The sequence below is a fragment of the Paralichthys olivaceus genome, chromosome 21 (genome assembly GCF_024713975.1).
Source record: "Paralichthys olivaceus isolate ysfri-2021 chromosome 21, ASM2471397v2, whole genome shotgun sequence".
NCBI lineage: Eukaryota > Metazoa > Chordata > Actinopteri > Pleuronectiformes > Paralichthyidae > Paralichthys > Paralichthys olivaceus.
The window spans coordinates 352,426-378,643 of record NC_091113.1 but is presented as its reverse complement, the minus strand read 5'-3'; the positions used below and the strand labels follow the sequence as shown (position 1 = coordinate 378,643).

Sequence of the window (26,218 nt, the reverse complement as noted above, 5' to 3'; positions counted from 1 at the left end):
GAGGAGGAGAGGAGAGGAGGAGAGGAGGAGGAGAGGAGAGGAGAGGAGGAGAGGAGAGGAGGAGAGGAGAGGAGGAGAGGAGAGGAGGAGAGGAGGAGGAGAGGAGAGGAGAGGAGGAGAGGAGGAGAGGAGAGGAGAGGAGGAGAGGAGGAGAGGAGAGGAGGAGAGGAGAGGAGACACAAATGTTTTCCATCAGTTGTTTATTTAAGCGTCGTGGTCGTTCAGCAGCTGAACTGTTCCTGTGTGAAGCAGGTGATGGAGGACGGCCCCCAGAGTTTTTATACACGTCCAACAAAATCACTTTAATGACATGATAATGTCTCAGCATCAAACTCATGATGGACACATGATGGACACATGATGGACACATGATGGACACATGATGGACATGTGTGTGTGTGTGTGTGTGTGTGTGTGTGTGTGTGTGTGTGTGTGTGTGTGTGTGTGCGTTTCCGAGCGCAGCAGATATTTATAGCTGTACTCACTGGAATCAATACTTGGAGCCACAGGCGGCAGGAATATATCAGCCTTCAACCTCCAGCCTGCACACACACACACACACACACACACACACACACACACACACACACACACACACACACACACACATTACTGACAGTTAATAAATGACTCCCTCTCTTGACTTGGAGCTAAACTGTAAAATAATCAGGTTATTACTGACTTTTCTTTGGTTATTCCGTAGTTTTCTTCTTTTACTCTGTTGTCTCGATGCAGACGTCAGAAGGAAACGTGGATGAAAAGGAAGAGAGTGTTTCTCTGTATCGATCTGACTCTATGACATAACACACGATTGTCCAATAATAACAGCAGAGGGACGGACAGTTGGACTTGTGAGGACACGTCTGTGCAGCTTCAGTTAAGACAAACTTCTCAACAACCTAGATACAAATGTCCTGACTGAAGAGCCGTGATCGTCTCTGTCATCGTCTTAAAGAAAGGACCACATCATGCGGACGTTCAGAAAAAGACGCCAGAGTTTTGTTTCCAGACGTTCATCAGGATCCTGTCGAGAAAAGGTGGAGAATGATTCAGTCTATAGACAAATGTTCATAAATATGTTCATGGGAGCATCGACGCTCTCGTCTTGTGATTGTTTTCACGTCTTGTCCAGCACCAACAGTTTATCACGTTTCAATGTGTGGAAACTCTGTGATTGGCTCCAGCTCCTCTGGAATCTTAGCTCCTCGTCCGCCGAGTCCTCCTCTAGATCACATGTGTGTCTGAATCTATTGTTGTCTAATCAGCTGAATTTAACACAGTTGGCGTCCAATCAAAGATCGAGAGAAACAAGACTGAACTTCAAGAGTCAAAGCAAAGAGTCCGAATAACTCTGTCAATGTCCCATTTCAGTTTCATCCAGAAAATATTTGAAAAACCTTTCAAATTAGTTTCACTTCTCTTTCATTTTGTCAACTGATGGCAGAAAAAATCATTTAAATGATGATGAAATGAACTCGCCTGAACATTTAGTGTGAAACAGGTTGAATTACATAGAAACATCGTTATCTTTTAGAAAGTTTCAGGTAATAAACAAAAGATGATTTTAGAATAATTTATTAACACGCATGTTTACACAGCATCTTTAAATCAGAAAACGATGATAAACTCTAAATAAAATAATGTCAGACTTAAAATTAGCTGAAGTTTTCATTGTTCAGGAAGTTTGTTAGGTTTCATTGAATCCTTCGTGTGATTCGTCGATCTTCAGCAGCTCAAAGGTCAAAAATAAAGTTTTATGAATTATTGGCTCAGTGATGGTTCTGAGGATTCACAGGAAATAAACTGAACGTTCATGACTTTAACTGCAGCGTTTCTTCACCACGTTCCAAAACATCCAACTGTTGCAGTAACCATGACGACAGAGAGGACAGGTGGGACGCTCTACATCTCCGTCTCTATGGACGGGCTGGGTCTCGGCTCTGTCGTCTCCCCGTCATGCCCCCCCCCTCTCTCTGAGGCCTCTGGAGGACTGGGAGGTCCCACGCTGCTGCTCGCCTCCGGGAGGCTCCATGATGTCGTCTGGGTCATGTGACTGTCACAAAAACACAAAACATGAGATGCTCAGAGACGTTTGTGTATTTTCACTGATTTCACAGGATAATAATTGATGGATCCTGATGAAAACTCGAATCACCGCCCTGTGGGTGTGTCTCCACCAATCAGAGCAGTCTCTGTCACATACAGATATTTTCATGTGGTCACTGGGGCCTTCGATCTTTGACCATCAGTTCATGTTTTAGTGGAAGAGAACATCTGAGCTGAAGATGAAGAAATTCTCTGAGGCTGATTTTGAGACATCGTGTTGACGAGGCTGTTTTCAGACACTAACTGAAGTCCAGACGTGACACGTGAACTTAATCCTTCACACTGAACCTGAACAATGATCATCATGGAGACACCTCTGGTCATCTGGACATTTTCCTGGTTTACCAGTTTTCTTACTTGATGTAGTATTTGGCTCCGTCTGCAGTGTAGGCCTCCTCCCAGCCGTAAGGAAGACCTGTGGGAAGGTGGGGGTTAACATGTTAATGATATGTTCTGTCCTGTGTGGATCATGTGTAGCTGCAGTTTGAACACGCAGACGTAATCAGGCCAAGAGATGAGCACAAATATTAAGTTTCCATCCATCCTGAGTGTTTTTCCTGAGAAGCTCAGTGATTCCAGGAACCTCCGCCCGTCACTGCGAGCGCCAAGCTGCTGTACTTTTCCACACGGCTGCACTTATTGTACACGCCACCCGATAAAACGTCTCTTGACCCTGTTACGGTGAACAAAAGGGGGCGAAGTCTCAAATGCTGCCCTGTGGACGAGAAGTGGTAAAATGAAACCGAGCGTTTGACACGTTCAGAGAAAAGAGAGATTGTGCTGAGCCTCGTATCAGCGACCAGGGGCCACACGGCCGGTGATTAACGACATGTTGTGACGTGTCTGCTCATCACATCCACAGGTATCACACACAGACTGACGATGATGAAGATGATGAAGATGATAATACTTTCTTTAATGAACATCTGTTCACCGTGTCCAATAGACAGAAATCTCATCGGGTTGGTTTTTAATTAAACCTGATCTGAGCCGGAGTTAGAATCAAATAGATTTGATTCTGTGATTAAAGATCTTTTATGATCATTATTTATTATTGTGTCTCTGAAGAGCAGTTTACCAACCAGTCGTCCAACCAGGATCCACCGTCACCGTGAAGTTTGGCATTTCAGCAGCATCTTGGTTTTGAAACCAGAAGTAACCATATTTAGAGAAATCTAATGTGAGTCTGTCTTTGGGTTTAATTTAATCTTGCTAAAAGATCTTATTATAAATCTCATCCTCTGCAGTTTCTTTAGATTTTACTCTCGAATGTTCTGTTTCTATTTTCTCTAAATGTTACGAGTCACTGGATGATTCAATCTGACTGCAACATATTTTCATTGTGAACCATCGACAGGAAAAAATTATCCTGATCCTCAGATTTGAATTTAGTTAAGTGATATTAGATAAGATGTTATGAATGTAAAATCCTAGGAGACATGGTTGTCATGGTGACCGGGTCCGAGGTGCTGCTTTTATAAAAGGAATGAATGAAGTGAAACAGTTTATCATGAAATGTGTGTGTGTGTGTGTGTGTGTGTGCGTGTTTAAAGACGTGCACATATCCAGGAAGTGTCAGGTAATTCTACACACACACTGACCTACTTTTTCTCGGAGCCATGACTTGGTTGTGTTGCGTCTCTTCAGGATCTCGAACAGGATTTTATAAATGACGACGCTGTGACCCTGAATAAATACATTCGAATAAATGAGGTGATGAAAACTCATGTTGACATGAAGCAGCTCGGCTCTGACTATTTACTGGGACTGAAAACCCTCAAATACATTTCAGTATTTATCTGTGATGTTCTGGTTTCATTTGTGCAAGTGGAGACACGTTGTCTTTATACAGTCAGTGATCAGTCAGTGATCGGTCAGTGATCAGTCAGTGATCAGTCAGTGATGGTCTTTATATACAGTCAGTGATCAGTCAGTGATGGTCTTTATATACAGTCAGTGATCAGTCAGTGATCGGTCAGTGATGGTCTTTATATACAGTCAGTGATCAGTCAGTGATCAGTCAGTGATCGGTCAGTGATGGTCTTTATATACAGTCAGTGATGGTCTTTATATACAGTCAGTTGATCTTTATATACAGTCAGTTGATCTTTATATACAGTCAGTTGATCTTTATATACAGTCAGTGATCATCTTTATATACAGTCAGTGATCAGTCAGTGATCAGTCAGTGATGGTCTTTATATACAGTCAGTGATCAGTCAGTGATCAGTCAGTGATCAGTCAGTGATGGTCTTTATATACAGTCAGTGATCAGTCAGTGATCAGTCAGTGATCGGTCAGTGATGGTCTTTATATACAGTCAGTTGATCTTTATATACAGTCAGTTGATCTTTATATACAGTCAGTTGATCTTTATATACAGTCAGTGATCATCTTTATATACAGTCAGTGATCAGTCAGTGATCAGTCAGTGATGGTCTTTATATACAGTCAGTGATCAGTCAGTGATCGTCTTTATATACAGTCAGTGATCAGTCAGTGATCGTCTTTATATACAGTCAGTTGATCTTTATATACAGTCAGTTGATCTTTATATACAGTCAGTTGATCTTTATGTACAGTCAGTGATGGTCTTTATATACAGTCAGTGATCATCTTTATATACAGTCAGTGATGGTCTTTATATACAGTCAGTTGATCTTTATATACAGTCAGTTGATCTTTATATACAGTCAGTGATCAGTCAGTGATCAGTCAGTGATGGTCTTTATATACAGTCAGTTGATCTTTATATACAGTCAGTGATCAGTCAGTGATCAGTCAGTGATCAGTCAGTGATGGTCTTTATATACAGTCAGTGATCAGTCAGTGATCAGTCAGTGATCATCTTTATATACAGTCAGTGATGGTCTTTATATACAGTCAGTGATGGTCTTTATATACAGTCAGTTGATCTTTATATACAGTCAGTTGATCTTTATATACAGTCAGTTGATCTTTATATACAGTCAGTGATCAGTCAGTGATCAGTCAGTGATGGTCTTTATATACAGTCAGTTGATCTTTATATACAGTCAGTTGATCTTTATATACAGTCAGTGATCAGTCAGTGATCAGTCAGTTGATCTTTATATACAGTCAGTTGATCTTTATATAGAGTCAGTGATCAGGTCTGACCTAGAAACTAAAAACTTGACGGACGTTCGTAGTAACAAAGAACGACTGGTGATTTGTTTGTTTTAAAATATTTACTCAGATTTACAGCACATGATAAAAGTGTCGGAATCGTGGCACCAGCGCTGGTTTCAGGTTTAAACTGTCCGAGCTGGTTCCTCCCTCCTGAGCAAAGCATTGTGGGTCGCTCTTCCTGTCGCTGGTTAAATCTAGTGAACACGAAGCTTCACACTCAGCAGGGATCAGAAGCTACAGAGTTTTCTAACAGAGCGTCTGCACCAGTGCACCAGTTCCTTTTTAGAACCTCGATGAGCTGCCGTGTCTCATGATGTTGTTATTGCTGCTACGACTGGAAAGTTTTACGATGTGAACGTGTTTTCGATCCAGTTTGTTGACTCGGATCTGATCAGACTGAATTCATTCAAACTATTTCAGTGGATCTCACTCCTCCACCAATCATCACGAGTTCTTCTCCGACTCAAATCAAATCCTTTTACCAACTTCACTTTGGTCTGAGGAACCTTCACACCTGAAGGTCACCAAACAAGGTGTGAAGGTCCTGAGAACATCTTTTGTTTCCTTCTCGTCCGTCAGCTCGACCTGATGTTTCTGGTTCTTTGAGTGAAACTCGTCTCATCATTAACCAAAGTTTAAATCTTGATGTCGTGTCTCAGTCCAGTGAGTCGACCTGCAGACGTTTCTCACCAAAAACTTTTCCAGCTAATCTTCTAATTTACAACGATTTCTTCTAACATTGTTCTGGAAATCACAGACGACGTCTTTGTTTGAAACTCTGGAATAAAGACACTGAGTTGACGATTACAACAATGTTTCATGCAGAGCTAAGACACGAGTCCGTCTCTAACAGGAACTGAGGAGACGAGGAGTTGACAGGGAGGAGTGGTTGGTTGATGACTTCCTGCTGATGACTCAGGGCCCCACCCCCTTCCTTCTCCGACAGCCGGGTCGTCTAGAAGGTCAGCACTGAAAGGGGGAGGAGAGTCGCTCAGGTCGACGGGATCAGTTCGGTTTCAGCTTCATCATGCAGGGCAGCACAGAGACGGAGGAGGAGGACATGCAGACCAGCGTGTGGAGGACGTCACTTACAGTCCACCTCCAGAATCGCTCTGACGGTCCTCGTGAGCTCCGTCGCCTCCTGAGCCAGCGTCGCCGCCGTCCAGGGACTCTTCTTGTAGCGTGGAGGGAGACCTTGAGGCGACGCCCCGACTTTAGCCTCTCCAGAGCTGCAGAAAGAGAGTGGGAGGAGTCAACCGACAGAAACTACACAGTACAAATAGAGATGGACGACACGTCTCCACTTCCTCTCACTGTTGTCCCAGTGTCCCATGTCCCATGTTCACAACAACAGGAAGATGTTAGACCAGAGGTGGCGCTAAAACGTCTCCATTTTAACCATCGTGACGTTAAGTTACAGGTTCAGTGTGAAGGATTTAGTGACATCATCAGGTGTGAACGTGGACAAGAGGACATCTGGAACCTCCTCGTCTTTCCAAGTGGACGTTTTCGTCTTCTTCAGTTTCACGTCCGTCACGTGTTAGAAACCTCAGAGACACGCCCACTCGCTCACTGAGAAGGTTCCAGATGTTTCTCTCATGGACTCACTCTGACATGTGAGGAACACGTGAGGAACACGTAAGGAACATGTGAGGATAAATTCCTCGTTGTTACTCAGTTCTCTCTGCACTGAAATCTGTAAATCGAGTCCCTCCTCTTTACACACTGAGCTGAAATGTGCTGCAGCTTCTCTCCTCGGAGAAACAACCCTCTCTGTTGGTCAGAGCTTTAACGAGACTAATATTCAGACTAATATTCAGAACAATGAAGGACGTGATGGCAGCACAGAGTCATTTATTTGTGAGAAAGAGAAGCAGTAGCTGTGAAGTGGCCTAGATTCACATGGGCAGGTGAGATGAGAGAGGAGGTCCCACGGTTACGAAAGACGAGTTGAGGTGTCCCACTGACCTGGACTGAAATAAAAAGAAAAGCTGGAAGACTTCATAACATGACCGATTGACCTGATTCACTGAATCACACTTACACAACCTGAGCAGGAGGTTTTATTCATCTGCTGCAAATCAGGAGGAAACGGACGAGGCGACGTCATGACGATATTAAAAAGGTTCAAGGTTTAATCTTACGACAGATTATCAGGGACATGAAGAAAAGGATATTTTGAGATGTTGACAATATTATATATTATATCATATATTATATATTATATTATACGAGAGTAAAATACGTTTTAGTAAAGAACATTGAGAAATCTTGTCGGATTTGACCAATGATAACGTCTCAGTCGACCAAACATTTCCTCGTCCACTAAAGAGACAGTTTGGTTCTTTCCTCACAACAGACTCAGGTTCTTATGGCTGCTTCACACGAGAGGAGAGAGAGAGAGACAGACAGACAGACAGAGAGAGAGAGAGAGAGAGAGAGAGTCTTCAGACCTCATCTATACTTTGTCTGTTTTTCTACTGAAGTCTCGTTTAATCATGTGAGTTTCCACACTCGGGTCAGAAGCTACCGTGAAATCGTTTCCTGCAAACAGCAAGTGTGTGGTCTGACGCTCAGGTCGAATCCTCCAGTGTATGGTTCTGAAGATTATAAGATTAAAAATAGTTTCCAGTGTTTTTAAAATTGTTCAAGAGTTGAAATCCTCTAGAGCAGCAGCACTAACTTTTCAAAGTCCTGATACTGATGATCATGTGGAGCTGAAGAGACAAGAGGCTGCACATTCCTCATCAAACACCGATTTTCACCCTGCAGGTGTCGTTGTGACGTCACGATGAACACTCGGAGCTATTGGCTGCTCTAAACAACCAATCGACCTCCCCGACAGTTTTCTCCATTGAAACACACATGTGATGTCTGTTTCAATGGAGGTTAACACGTGAAGGAATTAACAGAAACATATTTCAAAAGAAAAAGTGAGCAAAGAAGGAAATAAAGGATAACAGAGAAACGTATGAAACAAAGAATAAAAGAGAAAACAAAACAAAGAAAGTCAAGTTTTGAGGAAAGAAATATATGAGGAGGAAATGAAGGAAAGAAGGAAACAGGAGTAGATAAAAAAAAACAGAGGGAAGAAATGTAGAGAAAGAAAAGACGGAGAGAACCACAAACATCTTAAAGAGGTAAAAATCTGTCACCAAGAAGAAAGTGAAGAACAAAGACCAAACTGATTTTCTTCTTCTGTGGTGATCTTTGTTCTCACACAAACACACACACACACACACACACACACATACACACTCTCTACAGGTCGAGTTGTTTCATAACACCATTGCCTCACGCTGCAGGCGGCCATTAACAGGAGCTAACTGCTGTCCTGCCGAGGCTGAAGTGGGCCAAGACGGACCACTGAGTGTGTGTGTGTGTGTGTGTGTGTGTGTGTAGTTAATGGGCTCTTCTCTCTGCAGGATCTCTCATTAAGTGACTCAGGTGTTGCAGCTCTGAGTCTTTGGTTCAGTCTGGACGTGAAGCAGAAACAAGCTAATTCACAATCTGAGGGTTTTTACTTGAATCCTCATTAATGTCGGTGAAGAAAAGATTTCATCCACACAACGTGTGGTCGTTTTCTAACTGTCCAGTGTTTTGTCTCTGCATCACATTTAATCCTTGTCCACGCTGACAATAAATCATGTGAACAGCTGTGATAACATCTGGTCTCCGCCACATGTTAACATGTGTCATGTAAAAAATACAGAATGTAACTGAGCAGCAGCTGTTAGCGAAGACAACAGGCTCAGTGACACTTTCATTCTCCATGTTGTTTCTACACTTGAAGGAGGTCATGTGACAGGAGCCTGACCAATCACTGAAGACAACGTCATTTCAGAAAAGAACCAACAAGAGGTCGAGAGCGTCATCGTGTCCAAACATCTCAGTTTCTGTTTGTCAGGATTCAAACTCAGCTCCAGAGTTTTCCAGTGAGAACAACAGCGTTTACACACTTCATCGTGTCTAGACCTGTACACACATACACACACACACACACACACACACACACACACACACACACACACACACACACACCTGTAGCTCTTGGTTGGTCCTTGACTTTCGAGTAGGAAGTCCTCAACGTTCTGCAGAAACAGAGAAAGAAGGAAAACAACATGAACCTGAACCTAAAACATCACATGCTGTTGTCATGGAGACAAACAGGAACACATATGTCAACCATGTTTTCATCCGTGTGTAAAAAAGGTTTCCTGTGTTGTTCTACATCTGCGTTTTCACAAACTTTACAAGGATTTGTTGTTTACCAAGTACAAGTACCTTTAGGGCGGGGCTTGAAGCTGTGAAGACACCTCATTGGTCAAAATCTCCAGCATTTGATGTCCATCATAAAACCTGTTTCTTTACGTTAAATCGATTTTCTGATCAACTTTTAGCTTTAGTTTCTGCGAACATCAACACATTTCAAAAAAAGTCACTGTAAGTTTGGAAACTGATTTTCTTGGGGAATATTTTCAGCAGTTGATTAATCCACATGTGGAGAGTGTGTGTGAGTCTAAAACATCTGTACGTGTGTGTGTGTGTGTGTCTAAAACATCTGTACGTGTGTGTGTGTGTGTGTGTGTGAGTCTTAAACATCTGTACGTGTGTGTGTGTGAGTCTAAAACATCTGTACGTGTGTGTGTGTGAGTCTAAAACATCTGTACGTGTGTGTGTGTGTGTGTGTGAGTCTAAAACATCTGTACGTGTGTGTGTGTGAGTCTAAAACATCTGTACGTGTGTGTGTGTGTGTGTGTGTGAGTCTAAAACATCTGTACGTGTGTGTGTGTGTGTGTGAGTCTAAAACATCTGTACGTGTGTGTGTGTGTGTGTGTGAGTCTAAAACATCTGTACGTGTGTGTGTGTGTGTGTGTGTCTAATTAAACATCTGTACGTGTGTGTGTGTGTGTTCTCACCTCAACAAAACTCAGCAGTTTTCCTGTTGACAACTCGAAGCTCTTTTTGGCCGCTTCACTCTTCCGTAGCTGACACTGGAGGACGGCCACTCTCTTCTTCATCTCGTCTGTTTCCTCCTGAGATCAAAACAACCATGGAAACATTTCAGTCGGTGAAAATCGTCTTCACCAGAGTGAAAACAAACATGGAGGCTGTCTCCGTCTCTGAGCTTCACAAAGTTAAATGTTTTCATTGTTAAAACACCAGAAGAAGAAAAGCTGTTCGATGATTAGTCTCCAGAAACAACACGGTGGAACTGTGACAGCGCCCTCTGCAGAGACACGTGGGGATTCATTCTGAGAAAAAACAAAGACCACGATATCACCTCCACCATTTACCACTGCACCGATTCTACTACTGCACTCAAATTGGAGATGATTCATTTACTTTATTTCTGGAGGAGGTGGAGACGTGTCGATATTTACAGTCCGTTGGTAAAGTGAAGTCACCTTAGTGGTAGACGGCGGCTGCTCCACCCTCTTAGTCTTCAGCTCGGCGATCTCGGCCTCCAGCAGGTGGATCACCTCCTCGTAGTCCATCTCCATCCCTCTCGCTTGCTTCTGAGCCGCCTCGGCCAACTGGATCCGAGTCCTCAGAGCCCGACTCTCCTCAGCTCCAAGTTTTACTTCCTGTCAGGATGGAGGGATGGAGCAAGGGAGGACAGAGGAGAAGAAGAAGAAGAAGAGAAATTCATTGTCAGAGAACGCTCAAAGCTCAGAAATAAAATAAACCATCGTAGTTAAAATATCAGAAAACCTGGACTTGATTCAGACCATGAGGTTGGTGACCTTTGACCTTCGAACAGACAGACTGACTCTGACCACTGGGTGACAAATAAATGACATCACCACTCCTCAGGTGGTGTCACATGACTCCGACCTACAGCAGGTCTCACCTGTCTGACTTTACTAAGCTCCTCCTCCATCTGATGGTGAACTCTCTGAGACTCGATCAGCTGGTCCTGGAAACACAACAACACACACCAGCTCATCCTGTGTGTGTGTGTGTGTGTGTGTGTGTGTGTGTGTGTGTGTGTGTGTGTGTATTTGTGTGTGTGTGTGTGTGTTTGTTTTACCTGCAGCCTCTTGATCTCTCTCAGAGCCTCGATGTGTTCCTTCCTCAGTCTCTCCATCTCCTCCAGGTCCTCTAAGTCCGACAGTGACGGCTGCGCACGCACGCACAAGCACGCACACACACACACACACACACACACATACGTTTTTAAGTTGAATTTATTCACTTATTTAATTGTTTTAATTGTTGATTGAATATAAATCCTGTTAACATGAACACAAAAAGAAATCAGCTGCTCCTTCTCCATTATTTTCAAAGGCCAATGAATCCACATTTTCCCAATCGCTCTCTGTCTCTGTCTCTCTCTCGGGCTGTGGTCGATTATCGCTCTGACACCATGTGACCTCGGTACTGCAGAAAATCTATACGCCCCCACTGAAGCGACGCGTCCACCAAGTGTCAACGGATCAAAGTCACAGGGTTGATGAGGCCCAGCGGTCGAACCAGCTGATGATCTAACATGACGACAGGGATCTGATGTTTCTGACTGAGACTCAGGAATGAAAGGATTCGTTTGAAGGAGTCTTTGAAATACTGTAGGATTGTAAGACTACTACAGTATCTGTACTACTGCTGTTGTGTTTCTGCAGCAGTGTGGCGGCGGCGGTGACGACGGCGTGCTCTTACCCGCAGGTTGATGGGCGACTCCAACAGACTGCGCAGATCAACAGACGTGAACCTCGACTGAGCAACAGACAAATCCTCCAGCTGAGGCTGAAACAGCTCCCGGATCAGACTCTCAAAATCTGGACACACACACACACACACACACACACACACACACACACACACACTTAATTTATTAAAGTGAGTTATTTCAGGTGCGGAACAATTAAAGATAAACTTCATTCTGGTGTTTTTTGAAATAAATATGATTTAAAAAAACATAATTTGAACAAAGAGAAAAAACTTTGTCTCGATGGATAAAAAACACTTTTTAAAAACAACAAATTCCTCCAGAGAATATTTTATCTCCAAATCCATGAAAATTAGTCAGAGTGAAAATGTGAAAAAAAAGATCTGACACAGAATTGAACCTGACGAGTCAAAGGTCAAAGGTGAGTTCAGGGGTCGTGGGAGTTCTGTCATCTTACCTGTGAAGGCCACCGTCCCCGTCGCATCAGCTCGAAGTCTGGACCTGAGAGTCTGTCGCTGAGCGTCTGTGAGCTTCAGACCAATCAGGTCCAGAGCCTGGACACACACACACACACACACACACACACACACACACACACACACACACACACACACAAAGATCGATTAACACACACACACACACACACACACACACAAAGATCGATTAACACACACACACACACAAAGATCGATTAACACACACACAGAGGGATTAACACACACACACACACACACACACACAAACACACACACACAAAGATCGATTAACACACACACACACACACACACACACAAAGATCGATTAACACACACACACACACACACACACACACACACACAAAGATCGATTAACACACACACACACACAAAGATTGATTAACACACAACCACACACACACACACACACACACACACACAGAGTGTAATTTCTGCCACTAGTAGGAAGTGATGTCATGACGTGGTCAAGTCAAATCGAGGATTTTATGACTCTGAGTGAATCATAAGAACAAACACGAACCTGCTCCATCCGCTCCAGTCTGAGGCGACAGCTGGCGAGCGAGCACTTCCTCTGCGCAGCCGGACACTGAATGCTGATTGGCTCTGGTGAATCAAATCATTCAAATAAACAACAACCAAAAAATCCACACAAACAGAAGATGAGACCGATCAGAGAGCTCGTGTTGATTCGGTCTGACTGACAGCTGTAAGCAAAGATCAAAGACTGTAAACAAAGATCAAAGACTGTAAATCATGACTTTGACACAGTAAAGTCAAATCTCTCGGATACAAACACGGCCATCTTGTGGTGATGACATAATCGACTGAGTCTGTGCAGTAGTGATCCTGGAGCCGTGGGGTCGAGGTCCCGCCCACACACACACTCCACCAATCCTGAGTCATTGTCAGCTGTCAATCATGACGTCTCCGCCTGTTTTTATATCATCAAATAACTGATTCAAACCAAACTGATCAGAGACACTTGAACATCAGTGAGATGAGAACGAGCTGAAACGACAGAAACATCTTTGACAAACATTTATTTAACGTCTACTTTGTCTTTTTAGTTTGGTTCATGTCCCATCTGCTAACATGGAGGAGGTTAATAATCTATCCTCCAGTCAGACACCAGGGGGCGATCCAGATGTTTTGGCTTCATTTTTTCGGGCCCTGTCATGTCGATCATCTTCATTCAAAGTCTTGTTGAAAACAAATATGTTGTTAACGTCGGCAGGTCGCTCAGTCTCTATTTTATTTATTCGTACTAAAATGAATGTTTGAATCTAAACTTTATTGTTTTCAGACAGAATCTGTTCGCCCAACTGTCAGAGAACAACACAAACAGAGACCAGAGGATCACTGTCTCTCCTCCACAGCCAATCACAGGCCAGACCTCCTGCCTGCCTCACTTCCTCCTCTGACTAACAGCCAACCACACGCCATCTGTCCCACGCCTGGCCTCTGATTGGTTCATGGTTTTGTGGTGATTTTTATCTTTGTCTGCTGTTCACTTTAATTTCCCCTTAATATTAACATACCAGCATTTGTGTCGGAGGCGTCGTCGCTCTGTGGCGGAGACGAAACACCAGTGTGATCCGTCCTGACTGGAGACACACACACCTGCAACATTTACACAGATGTTAATGAGGGTCTGCAAATATCCCAGAGGATGGATTTAAGATAATCATGTTCCCCTGCAGTGACTATGAAGTGAAATCACGTCGGACCTGGCTCACGTTGACGGCCGGCAGCGTTTCACTGGAGGGATTCAGGCTAGACGAGATCTTGGTCACCATGGACGGCTGCGGAGGCCTGGCCCCCAGCCCAGGGGCCCTTGTCTGGGGCCCGCCTCCACCTCCTGACCCCTGGAGGGAAATGGGGCTGTGGGGCCCGCTGCTGGAGCTGGAGGACAACCTGCGTCTGATGAAGGCCATTTCCACCGTCGGGTCTGATCTGAATAAAAACTTTTTATTTAAGTGATGAAGTATAAATACATAGAAAACAATTCTATTGTTATTCAGCTGTAATTATTGACTCAATTAATAATACATTCAGATCAGACCTGAGTCTGGTGCGAGCCAGGACGCTCCGCGCCTCCTCGTACGTCAGACCGATCAGAGACTCTTTGTTAATGGACACCAGCTGGTCCCCGACCTGCAGCCTGCCGTCCTGAAACAGCACAAACACACATTTAGATCAGACACTTTTAATTAACACTAGTGAACCATGATGGTCCTCATGGCAATTTTAAGTTTAAAGCAAAATATGGAATTAAAACTCGGAATGAAATAAAATAAATAAATGAAATAAAAGTTGAACATTTATTGACAGGAAGCTGAAGTTTATTTTGTGAATCTGAAATGGTGATTAAGTATCAAATAACTTTTTAGGTTTGAATATAAATGTGGGTGTCATCTGCATCGGTGAAGCTGAATCTAGTGTTTAGATTCACTGAGGACGGAGCCCTGAGGGACACCTCTGGTAACATGGAGCAGGACGTGGTTTCCTACGGCTCGGTGGCTCAGTGGTCGTAAAGGTTGCGGGAATCTGACCTTATGACAGTCGCCTCCAGGCACGATTTCCTGAATGAACACCATTGGTCCTTCGTCACGGTTGGCTCCGCCTTTGATGACAAGCCCCAGGCCTGTTCCCTTGGCAACGCAGATCAACTGAATGACGCTGTCGCTGAAGATGAGAGAGAGAGAGAGAGAGAGAGAGAGAGAGAGAGAGAGAGAGAGAGAGAGAGAGAGAGTGAGAGAGAGAGAGAGAGAGAGAGAGAGAGAGTGAGAGAGAGAAAGAGAGAGAGAGAGAGAGTGAGAGAGAGAGAGAGAGAGAGAGAGAGAGAGAGAGAGAGAGAGTGAGAGAGAGAGAGAGAGAGAGAGAGAGAGAGTGAGAGAGAGAGAGAGAGAGAGAGAGAGAGAGAGAGAGAGAGAAAAAGTCTTCTTTCCTCTTCCTCACTCTTGTTTACATTGTGGTCGACAACCAGCAGGAGGCGGGTCTGCTTTGGTCAAGTATGGTTGTGATTGGTGGATTGTTGTGTAAGATGATGTCATCAGAGTGACATCTTTCATAGACTCATGATGAAACACGTTATTTACTCGATGTGTTTGAGTTAATTTTCTTTAGTGACATCCAGCGATGTGACATCACGTCACCATGACGATGCTGATTTTCTGTGTTTGAATATAACAAAGAATAAACGAATTTAAAAATGAAATATAAAACATCAAAGTTTTCAAATCTTTCATAAAAAGTGTCATTTTAAAATGTCTTACTTTAAATTCTTCTCATGAATTTCATATTACTGAAAAACATCACTTTGATTTAAAACTCATTTGTATGAATTCAGTTTAATATTTAACAGAGCAGCACCTGATTCTTACCTGAAGGCTTGCGTGTGCGTGTGCATGTGCATGTGCGTGTGCACAGTGTGGGGGGAGCTGGCAGATGAAGGGGGGGCGTGGGCGTAGGGAGTGACCCCCTCTTTACTGAGCAGCTGAGGACTTTCTGATCTGGAGGAGGACGATGAGGCCGCGTCCGTCAGCTTCCCTGAACAAACACCAGAGAAGAAGAAAAAAGAGTGAACAGGAAGAGGTGGGAGAGAAGAAGAAAGGAGAGAGAAATAGAGCAAGACGGAGGAGAGAGAGAGAGAGGATTAATTATAGAAATTACATTATATTTCTTTTTTTTTATCTCCAAAATATTAAATTGTAGGAAATGTAAGACAAATTGTTCACTAACAGAACATTTAGTAAAAAATTAAAACTTGTAATTTTCTCAACAATTTCTCAAAGTTAATTTTTTGTGAACTCGTAAAATGTTTAAAAAGGTGGAGACATCTTTTTGGGGGGGACTCAGGACAGTTCGAAAGCTTCTTTAAACAGACGAAGGTCAGTTAAACCTTGTTTAAGTTACGGTGAACGTGTGGTTTTACCTGTGGAGAGGTGAGTTGGGGAAATTGGTCCTGAAGCTGAGACGTTGTTGGAGCCGTACTTTTCTATCAAGTCAGCAAACTGCCTCCTGACACACACACACACACACACACACACACACACACACACACACACACACACACACACACACACACACACACACGTTACTCTAATGTAAATATACTCCATTACTCCTGTATCCCAAAAGTCAGTATAATTATTTTTACGCCTGGAACAGACTCTTACAACTTTCCAAAAGGCAGCGACGCGAGAGCCTGAGAACTTTAGCACGAGCGACCAACATATGCACGACAACAGGCGCCACAAACAGTAAGACCCGTTCACTGGAATCAAACAGCACCTCAAAAAGGACCTGTCCCCTTTTCATGAACTGGTAACACAACTGGGATGATTCCACCAGGCTATGCACAGAACTGTTATTTTAACAAGTGTGGTGTTTTATAAGTTTGATGAAGTGTTGTGGTATTTTTAGATATGTTATTTAAAGTAAAGGTTCGTTCTGTCATGCTGTTCATAGAATCAGACTTTCTGAATTTAGAAAGTACTTTTAGTTAGTTTGTGTGTTTAAACTTTGATTATTTTCATAATAAATGTTTTTCTTTCACACACATGTTGTCTTCATTAATGTTTCATTAATGTTTCATTAATGTTTCATTACCCTCGACACTGTCCAGAACTCCATATCCTTCTACTTTACTAACTACTGATGTCGTCATTTGGTTTAAAGTTATTCATTTAATTAAGTAAGTACTTTCATGAGAATATGAATAATAATAATATCAATATTAAATATTTTTCTGAGACTGTGCCACGTTCAAGGTAGAATAATCCCAACAATTAAAATTAGTATTGAGGTGGACCGTGTGAGGACAGTCGTCAGATCTGTGGGTGTTTGTCTCTCTCTGATGGACACAGAGGGAACTGCTGTCAATCATATATGGCTTTGATTGGATCAGGTCCTGATAAACAGGATCAGAGGATCCAGAGGTCACAGACACGTCAGCTGTCTGACCCTAGAGGTCACAGAGGACACAGTATAGTAACAATGACAGGACACAAAGGGACGAAGAATAACTTCCACCAGAAAATATTTTTTAGTCTCAATTATCACAGCCTTGATTTATTGAGTTTGGTTCATGTCCGATCTGCTAACATGGAGGAGTTTATGACCTCTACTGGTCATTTGAACATGAGGAACTGAAATTGTCTGCAGTCTCTTCAGAACCATCACAGTGGAAACAACATCCTGCCTGCGGTTGTTTGTGCTGGTCTGAGATCAGCTGGAGCCGGAGCAGTGAGGACGGACATCATGGCGTCCTTATTGTGTCAGTCTGCGTTTGTGTGGACGTGACTGGCTGACGTGGAAAAGCTCAGGAGGCAGCAGAGTGCCAGGTCGGTTTACCTCCCGCCTGTCGCCTCAGGACGTATCAAACCACTGACTCATGCTTCAGCTCCACCGGACTATTACAGTTTCACGAGTCCCAACCGCCGTCAGGGAGTCGTCAGAGAATCTGTCTTCATTAATCTAAAGGTTTCCTGAATCCAATAACAGGAAGATTTGAGAAAGTAGAACAGATCCAATATTGATCTGAGCAGAAATAACTCCTGTTTACTGATCCATCTTCACAATCAAAAACACGTCCTTGTCTTCATGTTTCCCATCTGATTCTATAAGTTTCCGACTTCTCCGACACTGGACGAACGTCACGTCGTCTCTCAGGTCTAGTTGAGGATCTTTACGTTGCTTCACTTCTTCGGTCTCGTCGTTCCCTCGTGTCGTGGTTTCTTCTTCTCTTTGAGATCTGGATCCTCCTTCGCCTGGATTTGATTTCAGGTTTCTTCTTGAGTCCAGATCATCGATGTCATGAGTTTCAGATTCATTACGAGAAAACTTTGTGGTTAATTCATCAGCAGCAAGACAAGTCCTCTCGTATTTGTTGTTTCCATGACTCTAAATAAAGATTATGATGGTTCAAGTTTTTCAGACGCGATAAGAAGCAGCTGGATAAAGTTCAGGATAAATTCAAAAGGTTAAAATCTCTCGGCTGCTGAAGCTCAGTGTCTGATTTGCTGCACATGATGAAGATATGTCATGTTCAAGAGGCCACAGTAACCTTGACCTTTGACCCCCTAATCGAATCTGTGGGTCCATTTAAAAGAAATTCCCTCAAAGTGTTTTAGAGATATTTCACGAGTGAGACAAACAAATGGACACCCTGAAAACATAACACCTCCCACCACTAGGTGTCACTGATTCAGAGGAATAAAACCCTCGGCTGCTGTTTGTCAGTTGAAGCCCAGTGTCTGATCGAACCTTGTTTAAATGGTCACCTGTGTCGAGCCCTTTGATTGGCTGCAGATGTTCATAAGTGAACCAGGTGAATCATCTCAGAAATCTCAGAGTCACAAACCACACCCTCCAGTAAAACGTGTTTTCAGAGGACGCAGCTTTTCAGGCGTCTGAGAGGATTAACAGACAAAAATGAGACGCAGGTGCGAGTCGACTCACCTGGATTAAAACACCGAACGTCAAATCATCCAATCCTGTTTTTTTATTTTGTCAAACGAATCTTTGGTTTTTTCACCTCAAACACCAACAGATATGATTTAAATGTTAAAAAACGGATCTGTATCCATGGAGACAAACGGCAACAAGCGTCAGATGATCGTCATCTTTTCTTTACCTGGAATCATCGTCTCTGGCGACGAGCAGAGACATGTGATTCGAGAGCGAGGCCGTCCTCAGGATCTCCACCGCCCTATCAGGAGACAGAACACTGACGTCAACCCAAACAGCTGACATGAGAAAAAAAAACTAAGGGAACACGCTCACCTCTCATTGGTCACTCCCATCAGACTGATGTTATTGACATCCAGGATCAAGTCACCTGACCTGAGGCGACCTGGGACAGAGAGCCACAATCAGACGCTCGCACACACACACACACACACACACACACACACACACACACACACACACACACACGCGAGGATGATAAAAAAAACTCAACTCACCGTCCTGAGCAGCCAAACCTCCAGCGATCACCCTCTTGATGTAGATACCGAACTCTTCTCCCGTCGACTCCCGGTAACCACCGATTATCTTCACACCTGTGAACACACACACACAGAACATGTAGAGACGCTGTCACAGAGGTCACAGAGGTCACAGAGGTCACAGGTCGACACTCACCGAGTCCCTTCTTGCAGTCGCAGAACTCCAGCCTCTGAACGACTCGGCTGATTCCATGCGGACCCATGATCGCCCTGACAACCAATGAACACAACAGATTCAAAAACACTACAACATCCTACCTCGTCCTTTCTCTCTGTGTCTCTGCTATAAAAATAAATCAAATCATTTTGTCGTGTCAGGATTTTGTCATTGTCCCTGACACACACACACACACACACACACACACACACACACACACACACACACACACACACACACACACACACACACACAAACAATCCAATCCAGCGACGTCAGGAAACTCCAACAAACTCTGATTAAAAACTGTCAGAGGGGCATGACAGAGTAAGTATTATGTCCGTGTGTGTGTGTGTGTGTGTGTGTGGAGGGGTGGGGGTGTATGCCCTATTCTGCAGCCAGCCACCAGGGGGCTATTAAGATGGTTTGGCTTCACTGTCCCAGAGCTGCAGTCTGATGTAGATCTTTCTGAAGCAGCACGAGACCGAAGTTTAGCTCGTGATCCAGCAGAGGGTGCTCACTACCAGCTGAGCGAACAATCGGCTGATTTGTGTTTGTATCACACTGAATTATTAATCTTTTAATTCATATTATACAATATCACATGTAACAATCTTTGCTAGCTAGCCTGACTGATTATTTGGGGCTGACATATGTAAATTAGAGAGTGACGATGTTCTGATTCCGAAACATCGGTTGTTATCAAACCCTTTGATAAAGAAATGTCATTGAGGAAACACCACCGACATTTCATATATAAAAGTGAAGACACAACAATTATTATCAATAAAAAGGTTGTTCCTTGCATGTCGACCATTTGAGGACGTCTCCGACGTGAAGGTGAAGCTTTGTGACATTCTCCCTGATTAGAACCAGGAGCTCTGGACTGGTTTCATCCAACAAGAGCGACTGGGCCTGACTCCAGTTCACTTCTCTCCTCTGTGGGTTTTTCTTGTCGCGCCACGATCAAAACGAAACGGATCATTGCACATGAACGACCAGACGGCAGCAGGTCTCTGGGCCTCACAAACACAAGAGCGAGCAGTGAACCCGACGGCCGGGACACAAGGAAGCAATTAAACTGATCACTTAATACCTGATAATCTGCTTCACCTGTGATTATCATCAGGCTGAGGGAACAGACTGTGACCGAGAGACACCAGTGAACCAGAGTCCGTCAGAGCAACACGACTTTTCAATTCAATTTTATTTGTATAGCGCCAAATCATAATATACATTATCTCAAGGCTCTTTACATAGAAGGTCAAGACCTTTAAACCAAAATATAGAGAAACCGACAGTTCCCAAGATGAGCAGCACTTTGAGACTGTGGAGGAAAAACTCTCATTAACAGAGAGAAACCTCGAGAGCCAGAGTCAGTGAGGAGACATCTGCCTCTGTTCAAAGTACAGAAGTTATATTGTACTCCAGGCGTCCATAGGGGGCGACCATGAGTTTGTCTTCTAAGTATCTGATTCTCGGTGACGTGAGAAGAATCTTTACGTTGATAAGACTTCATGTCAAGTTTTTTCAAAAGTGAATGGATTTTCAATTAGCATCTATTCCATGAACTTAATGTGTGTGTGTGTAATTACATGAGGACTTAACGAACATAACGATTCACAACAGGATGCAGAGAAGTGAGCACGCTAACATCGGATTCTTTCAGCGTCATAGCCTGCTCCGCACATCTGGTTACAATGCTGCAAACAATTATGCCATAGGTGGAGCTATGGTAATGAGGTCCCACCCACACACACCTGGCCAATAAGAAGTCTATTTAAGCAATCAGTCATGATTATTCCATCTGCTAACATGGAGGAGGCAGGGTCCATCTTAAATCACAGACTGTGGTAGAAACTGACGGATCATTTTACACAAATTCTAAAGAAATTGTGACTTGAACTTAATGATTGAAGCAGACACATGGACTCTGTTTCATGGACTGGTAGTAGATCAGGAGTTCACTCACTGTATTAGAAGAATAAACACGTCAAACACTCCAAACTGTTATTTAACATGTAACACGTATGACCTAGAACAGCACAAGACTTAAACTGTGAGGTAAACCTACTTCACCTCTGAGGTCACGTGACCCACATGAACTCAAAGTGACGAGCAGAAAGAACGAGGATAGAATGTAAATAATGATCAGAGCTCACCAGCAGAGAAGAGACAGACCAATCGATCCTCTGTCCCCGACCGAGTAACGGCATCTCGCCTGGTCCCACAACAACCGACCAATCACACTGCAGCAGCCATGACACTGCAGCAAGCGTCAGGAGGCGGGAAGAGAGAGGGGTCGGTGTGTGGACTGAGAGAGAGAGACAGAGAGAGAGACAGAGAGACAGACAGAGAGAGAGAGACAGAGAGACAGACAGAGAGAGAGAGACAGAGAGAGGGACAGAGAGAGAGACAGAGAGAGAGAGAGACAGAGAGACAGACAGAGAGAGACAGAGAGAGAGAGACAGAGAGAGAGAGACAGAGAGAGAGACAGAGAGACAGACAGAGAGAGAGAGACAGAGAGACTGAGATGGAAATCTGCCTGGACAGAGACACACACACTTTACCTTTACTCACTAATCCCTGCTGATACCACACACACACACACACACACACACACACACACACACACACACACACACACACACACACACACACACACACACACACACACAGGCGGTGAGCATGTCAAAATGTCTTCACAGACAAACACACAGTCTCCGTCACTGAGGACACGTCCTGGTTTCTCAGAGTCTAATCTTAAATGTATTTGAACACGAAACTGTTCAACATGAAGACATTCACTGAGAGTGGACACAGAGCGACTGGATTCAAAAGACAGATGGAGACAAACTATATTCAGACGATAGTGAGTAAAGTAAATCTAGAGAGGAAAAGATCTTTTGAGTTTTTTCACCGAGACTCTGAAATAAATCAGCTCTGACTCAACACTGATTCTTTCTAAACAGCAACAACGTTAATCCGGTGCTTTCAAAACTCGGCAGAGAGGAAACGTTTCAACACCGTCAGTTTGTCCTGAACCTTCCTGCAGGACGTCAGCACTGAGACACAGGAAGTGTGACCGAGGTCGACCCTGAAACAAAACTTTATTGTTGAGCAGTTAAAGGTTCAGTGTGTCAGATTTAAAAATACAGATCTCCTGTCATTAAATAACCCTCGTGATGTTTTCTTATACATACGTTATATTTAAACACGTTATATTTACATACGTTATATTTAAACATGTTATATTTAAACACGTTATATTTAAATACGTTATATTTACATATGTTATATTTACATATGTTATATTTACATACGTTATATTTAAATACGTTATATTTAAATACGTTATATTTACATATGTTATATTTACATATGTTATATTTACATATGTTATATTTAAATACGTTATATTTACATACGTTATATTTACATACGTTATATTTACATACGTTATATTTAAACACGTTATATTTACATATGTTATTTTTAAACACGTTATATTTACATATGTTATATTTACATACGTTATTTTTAAACACGTTATATTTAAATATGTTATATTTACATATGTTATATTTACATATGTTATATTTAAATACGTTATATTTACATACGTTATATTTACATACGTTATATTTAAATACGTTATATTTAAACACGTTATATTTACATCAGTAGCTGGTCCATCACGGAGGCCACCATGTTTTTTACAGTAGCTCAGACTGGACAATCGAAACCTTTTGAGTTTCTTTACCAACTGAAGCGGCCACATGTTCGGGTGTTTGAACTTCATGTTTCCATCGTACATCAGAGATCACGTGACTCACACTGGTGTTTAATGCTAGCCTTGATAGCATAGCATTGACCATGTCTTACAAATGTTAGCTCACGCTGGGGCTAACAGTAAATGCTATTAGCATGACCGAGATTATGTAGCATGAAGAAGTAGTAGTTAGCATTAGCAGCACAAACCTGACAGAATAAAAGTTTGAAATGATTCAGTGTCATTGTTTTATCTTTTCAACGGATTTCATGTATTTTATCTTTGAGCAGGATTTTAGATTTTACACGTCACGTCAGTGCTGAGTCAGCGTCAGTGAGGAAACATGTTTCTGACATAAGAACAGGAACGAAGCTCACATCGCTTCATTCTTCCTCCGACACCTTACGAATCAAATCCTGTCGTCCGTCTGACGGGTGAGTTCTGCATGATGGAGTTCTTTAACACATTTCATTCATCATTTTGTCAACAGGAAACAAACAAGTTTGATATTTCTAACGTAAAACTTTAATATTTTGTTTAATTGCTTTATTTTGTGTTTATTTGTTACAACATATTTTTTGTCAGTACTTTTTAAATTGTCTTTAACTGTTCTTAACCCACTTACAGCTTTTATAAAAACATTTCTGGGATTTGTTCTTGTGTAAGAAATGAACTGTCACGTTCCACAGAACACGACATTCATCAATATAAAAACAGATACGAACAATTCTGCAAGGACGTGTCATAATCTGTGTTCTCTTTCAAAAGTTCTTAAGAACAAACGTATGAACATCTTTAAGATATTGGTGAATGAGGCCAAATGACATTAAATGTCGATGCACTCGTATAGTTGCTCTGAACGTGTAGTGAACCAAACGTTCTGACATTTAATTATATTAAAGACTTATTCACCTTTTGAACTTTTACATTCAATATTTTTAAATCTTCTCATACTGTTGATTTCATGTCTCACCACTGCTTGTATGTCGTATTATTAGATCTGTGATAAACAGGAAGTCCTTTGGGTCAAACGAACATTCTCTCTCTTTTTTTAAGAGTTCATTCAAAAAAAGGAAGAAGAAAGAAGGAAGCATCATGTTTCCTAAATCTTGAAACTTTCCTTTGTGAGGTCACAGCGTTTCTTCCTCTTTCTTAGATCCACACCTGTGATTCAAGTTGGACCAGAAAGTCGATTTAAACAGATTCATCAGACGGACGTTAGTTATTCTATAAAAATGTTGTCAGCGCAAAATGAAAACTTCACAACCCCCGTCTCCGGTGGAGGCAGAGGCGGCTGCCCACCTGTCGGGATTCAACTGGAGGGTGTGATCCTGCCCCCTGTCCTTACTATCGATGTCATACTGGGGCTTCTGGGTAATGTAGTCGCCCTGTGGATCTTCTGTTTCAAACTGAAGACCTGGAACCCCAATAACCTGTTCCTCTTTAACCTGGTCATCGCTGACTTCTTCGCTCTCCTCAGTCTCCCTCTGAGGATCGATGCCTTGCTCAGGGGTCACTGGGTGTTTGGAGACGGGTTGTGCCGAATCAACCTCTTCCTTATGTTTTCCAACCGCTCGGCCAGCATCGCTCTGATGACCGTGGTGGCAATCTATCGCTACTTTAAGGTCAGAAACTGCAGCAGCTTCCTCTTCTTCTATGGTTTAATGTGTCTCTACTTCCTGTGATTGGTCCAAAAGTCCAAACTGTCCAACAAAGTGTTTTCACTGTGAACCAACAGAACCAGGTTCAGTTTGATCCAGAACTCCTCTTCTGGTCTGAGGAACCGTTCACACCTGAAGTTCAGCTTCAGTCTGAAGTCCTCAGACCGATCATTTCTTTGTGTAGAAAGTTGAATAGTTAAGTTGAGGCCTGATCAGCGTCCTCTCTTCCAGGTCGTCCACCCTCACCACAGGTTCAACCGAATGACCATGCATCAGGCTGCGTTGGTGCTGCTGTTGGTTTGGCTGCTGGTGATCAGCCCTCGGGTTCCCATGTTAGCTTACAGCCACATAAAGGGCAGCGGCAACAGGACCCAGTGCTTCTTCTTCACGTCGTACAAAGAGGCCTCCCGCGCCATCATCATCCTGGTCGGCATGCACCGGATCCTGACGGTGCTGGAGTTCTTCATCCCGCTCGCCATGCTGCTGTTCTGCTCCATCCGGATCTCCAGCTTCCTGAAGGAGCGGCAGATGGGCAAACCTGACAAGGTACGCAAGGCGATGCGAGTGTGTGCCGCCATTGTTGCAGTCTTCATGGTTTGCTTCTTGCCCACCACGGTTACGACCATCGGGGTTTGGGTCGTCCGCTCGTACCGCCCATGGGACTGTGCCGCTTTCTACACGTTTACACAGCTCACCATCGTGTCGTTGGGACTGAACTTCCTGAACTCGGCTCTGGACCCCATCGTCTACGTCTTCTCGAGCTCTATGTTCAGGAAGGCCCTCTGCAGCTTGTTGCCCCGCGCCCTGTGCTGTGGTCAAGACGCCACTGCCAATGAAAACTCAGCGTCCTCTTCAGGAAATCAGTCAACGACCCAACAGGAACTGAAATCCATGAGAATGAGCAGAGGGAGTGAAGCCATGTGATCAGAACTTCTCCCAGAATATTGACTACATACCTGATTATTGTTGGTTAAAGTTTCCTTCAGATTTGTTGTTTTTGTAAATGTCTTGGTTCATTTGTTGAATATATATATATATATATACATTCATACTTTTAACAAATTAAAAATGTGGGTTTTAATTAAGTGTAATTATTGATCCTTTTGAACGAATTTTGACTTGTTGCACCAAAATATCTGAGAGGAGAATCGCGAGAGCAGATGTTTCACAGGTGCAGAAGCAGCCGGAGCGCAGA

General features: G+C 43.1%; 2 protein-coding genes across 6 annotated transcripts; one reads left to right on the top strand and one right to left on the bottom strand.

Annotated features, from left to right (window-relative positions):
• Positions 1-1,559: 1,559 nt before the first annotated feature.
• stxbp4 (syntaxin binding protein 4) lies at positions 1,560-22,124 on the bottom strand. 5 transcript variants are annotated; one of them, XM_069518071.1, is made up of 22 exons: positions 21,753-22,124; positions 19,570-19,643; positions 19,392-19,487; positions 19,210-19,279; positions 19,061-19,135; positions 16,358-16,443; positions 15,807-15,972; positions 14,976-15,108; positions 14,486-14,592; positions 14,151-14,376; positions 13,962-14,043; positions 12,944-13,026; positions 12,384-12,480; positions 11,917-12,035; positions 11,291-11,380; positions 11,111-11,176; positions 10,665-10,844; positions 10,176-10,292; positions 9,298-9,347; positions 6,349-6,485; positions 2,464-2,521; positions 1,560-2,053 (listed from the first exon to the last, which is right to left on the bottom strand). In XM_069518071.1, the coding sequence occupies exons 2-22, from the start codon at positions 19,634-19,636 to the stop codon at positions 1,903-1,905; spliced, it is 2,256 nt and encodes a 751-aa protein (XP_069374172.1). In that variant the 5' UTR covers positions 19,637-19,643; positions 21,753-22,124; the 3' UTR covers positions 1,560-1,902. The 5 variants fall into 5 exon arrangements, 4 of the variants coding, with proteins under 4 accessions (XP_069374172.1, XP_069374173.1, XP_069374174.1 ...); XR_011239784.1 differs by lacking the exons at positions 1,560-2,053; positions 2,464-2,521 and adding exons at positions 5,297-6,225; positions 10,420-10,511; XM_069518072.1 differs by lacking the exon at positions 11,111-11,176.
• Positions 22,125-23,658: 1,534 nt separating this feature from the next.
• Positions 23,659-26,104, top strand: LOC109644927 (hydroxycarboxylic acid receptor 2-like). The gene is made up of 3 exons (XM_020110401.2): positions 23,659-23,796; positions 24,519-24,987; positions 25,255-26,104. Exons 2-3 carry the CDS (start codon positions 24,598-24,600, stop codon positions 25,945-25,947), a joined length of 1,083 nt encoding a protein of 360 aa, XP_019965960.1. The 5' UTR covers positions 23,659-23,796; positions 24,519-24,597; the 3' UTR covers positions 25,948-26,104.
• The last annotated feature ends 114 nt before the right edge of the window (positions 26,105-26,218 follow it).

Coding starts and splice junctions, on each gene's coding strand:
- LOC109644927 (XM_020110401.2), top strand. CDS start 24,598: ATGTTGTCAGCGCAAAATGAAAACTTCACAACCCCCGTCTCCGGTGGA. Junction 24,988..25,254: donor CAATCTATCGCTACTTTAAG/GTCAGAAACTGC, acceptor CCTCTCTTCCAG/GTCGTCCACCCTCACCACAG.
- stxbp4 (XM_069518071.1), bottom strand. CDS start 19,636: ATGGGTCCGCATGGAATCAGCCGAGTCGTTCAGAGGCTGGAGTTCTGC. Junction 16,444..19,060: donor GCCAGAGACGATGATTCCAG/GTAAAGAAAAGA, acceptor TGTGTGTGTCAG/GAGGCAGTTTGCTGACTTGA. Junction 2,522..6,348: donor AGCGATTCTGGAGGTGGACT/GTAAGTGACGTC, acceptor ACCTTCCCACAG/GTCTTCCTTACGGCTGGGAG.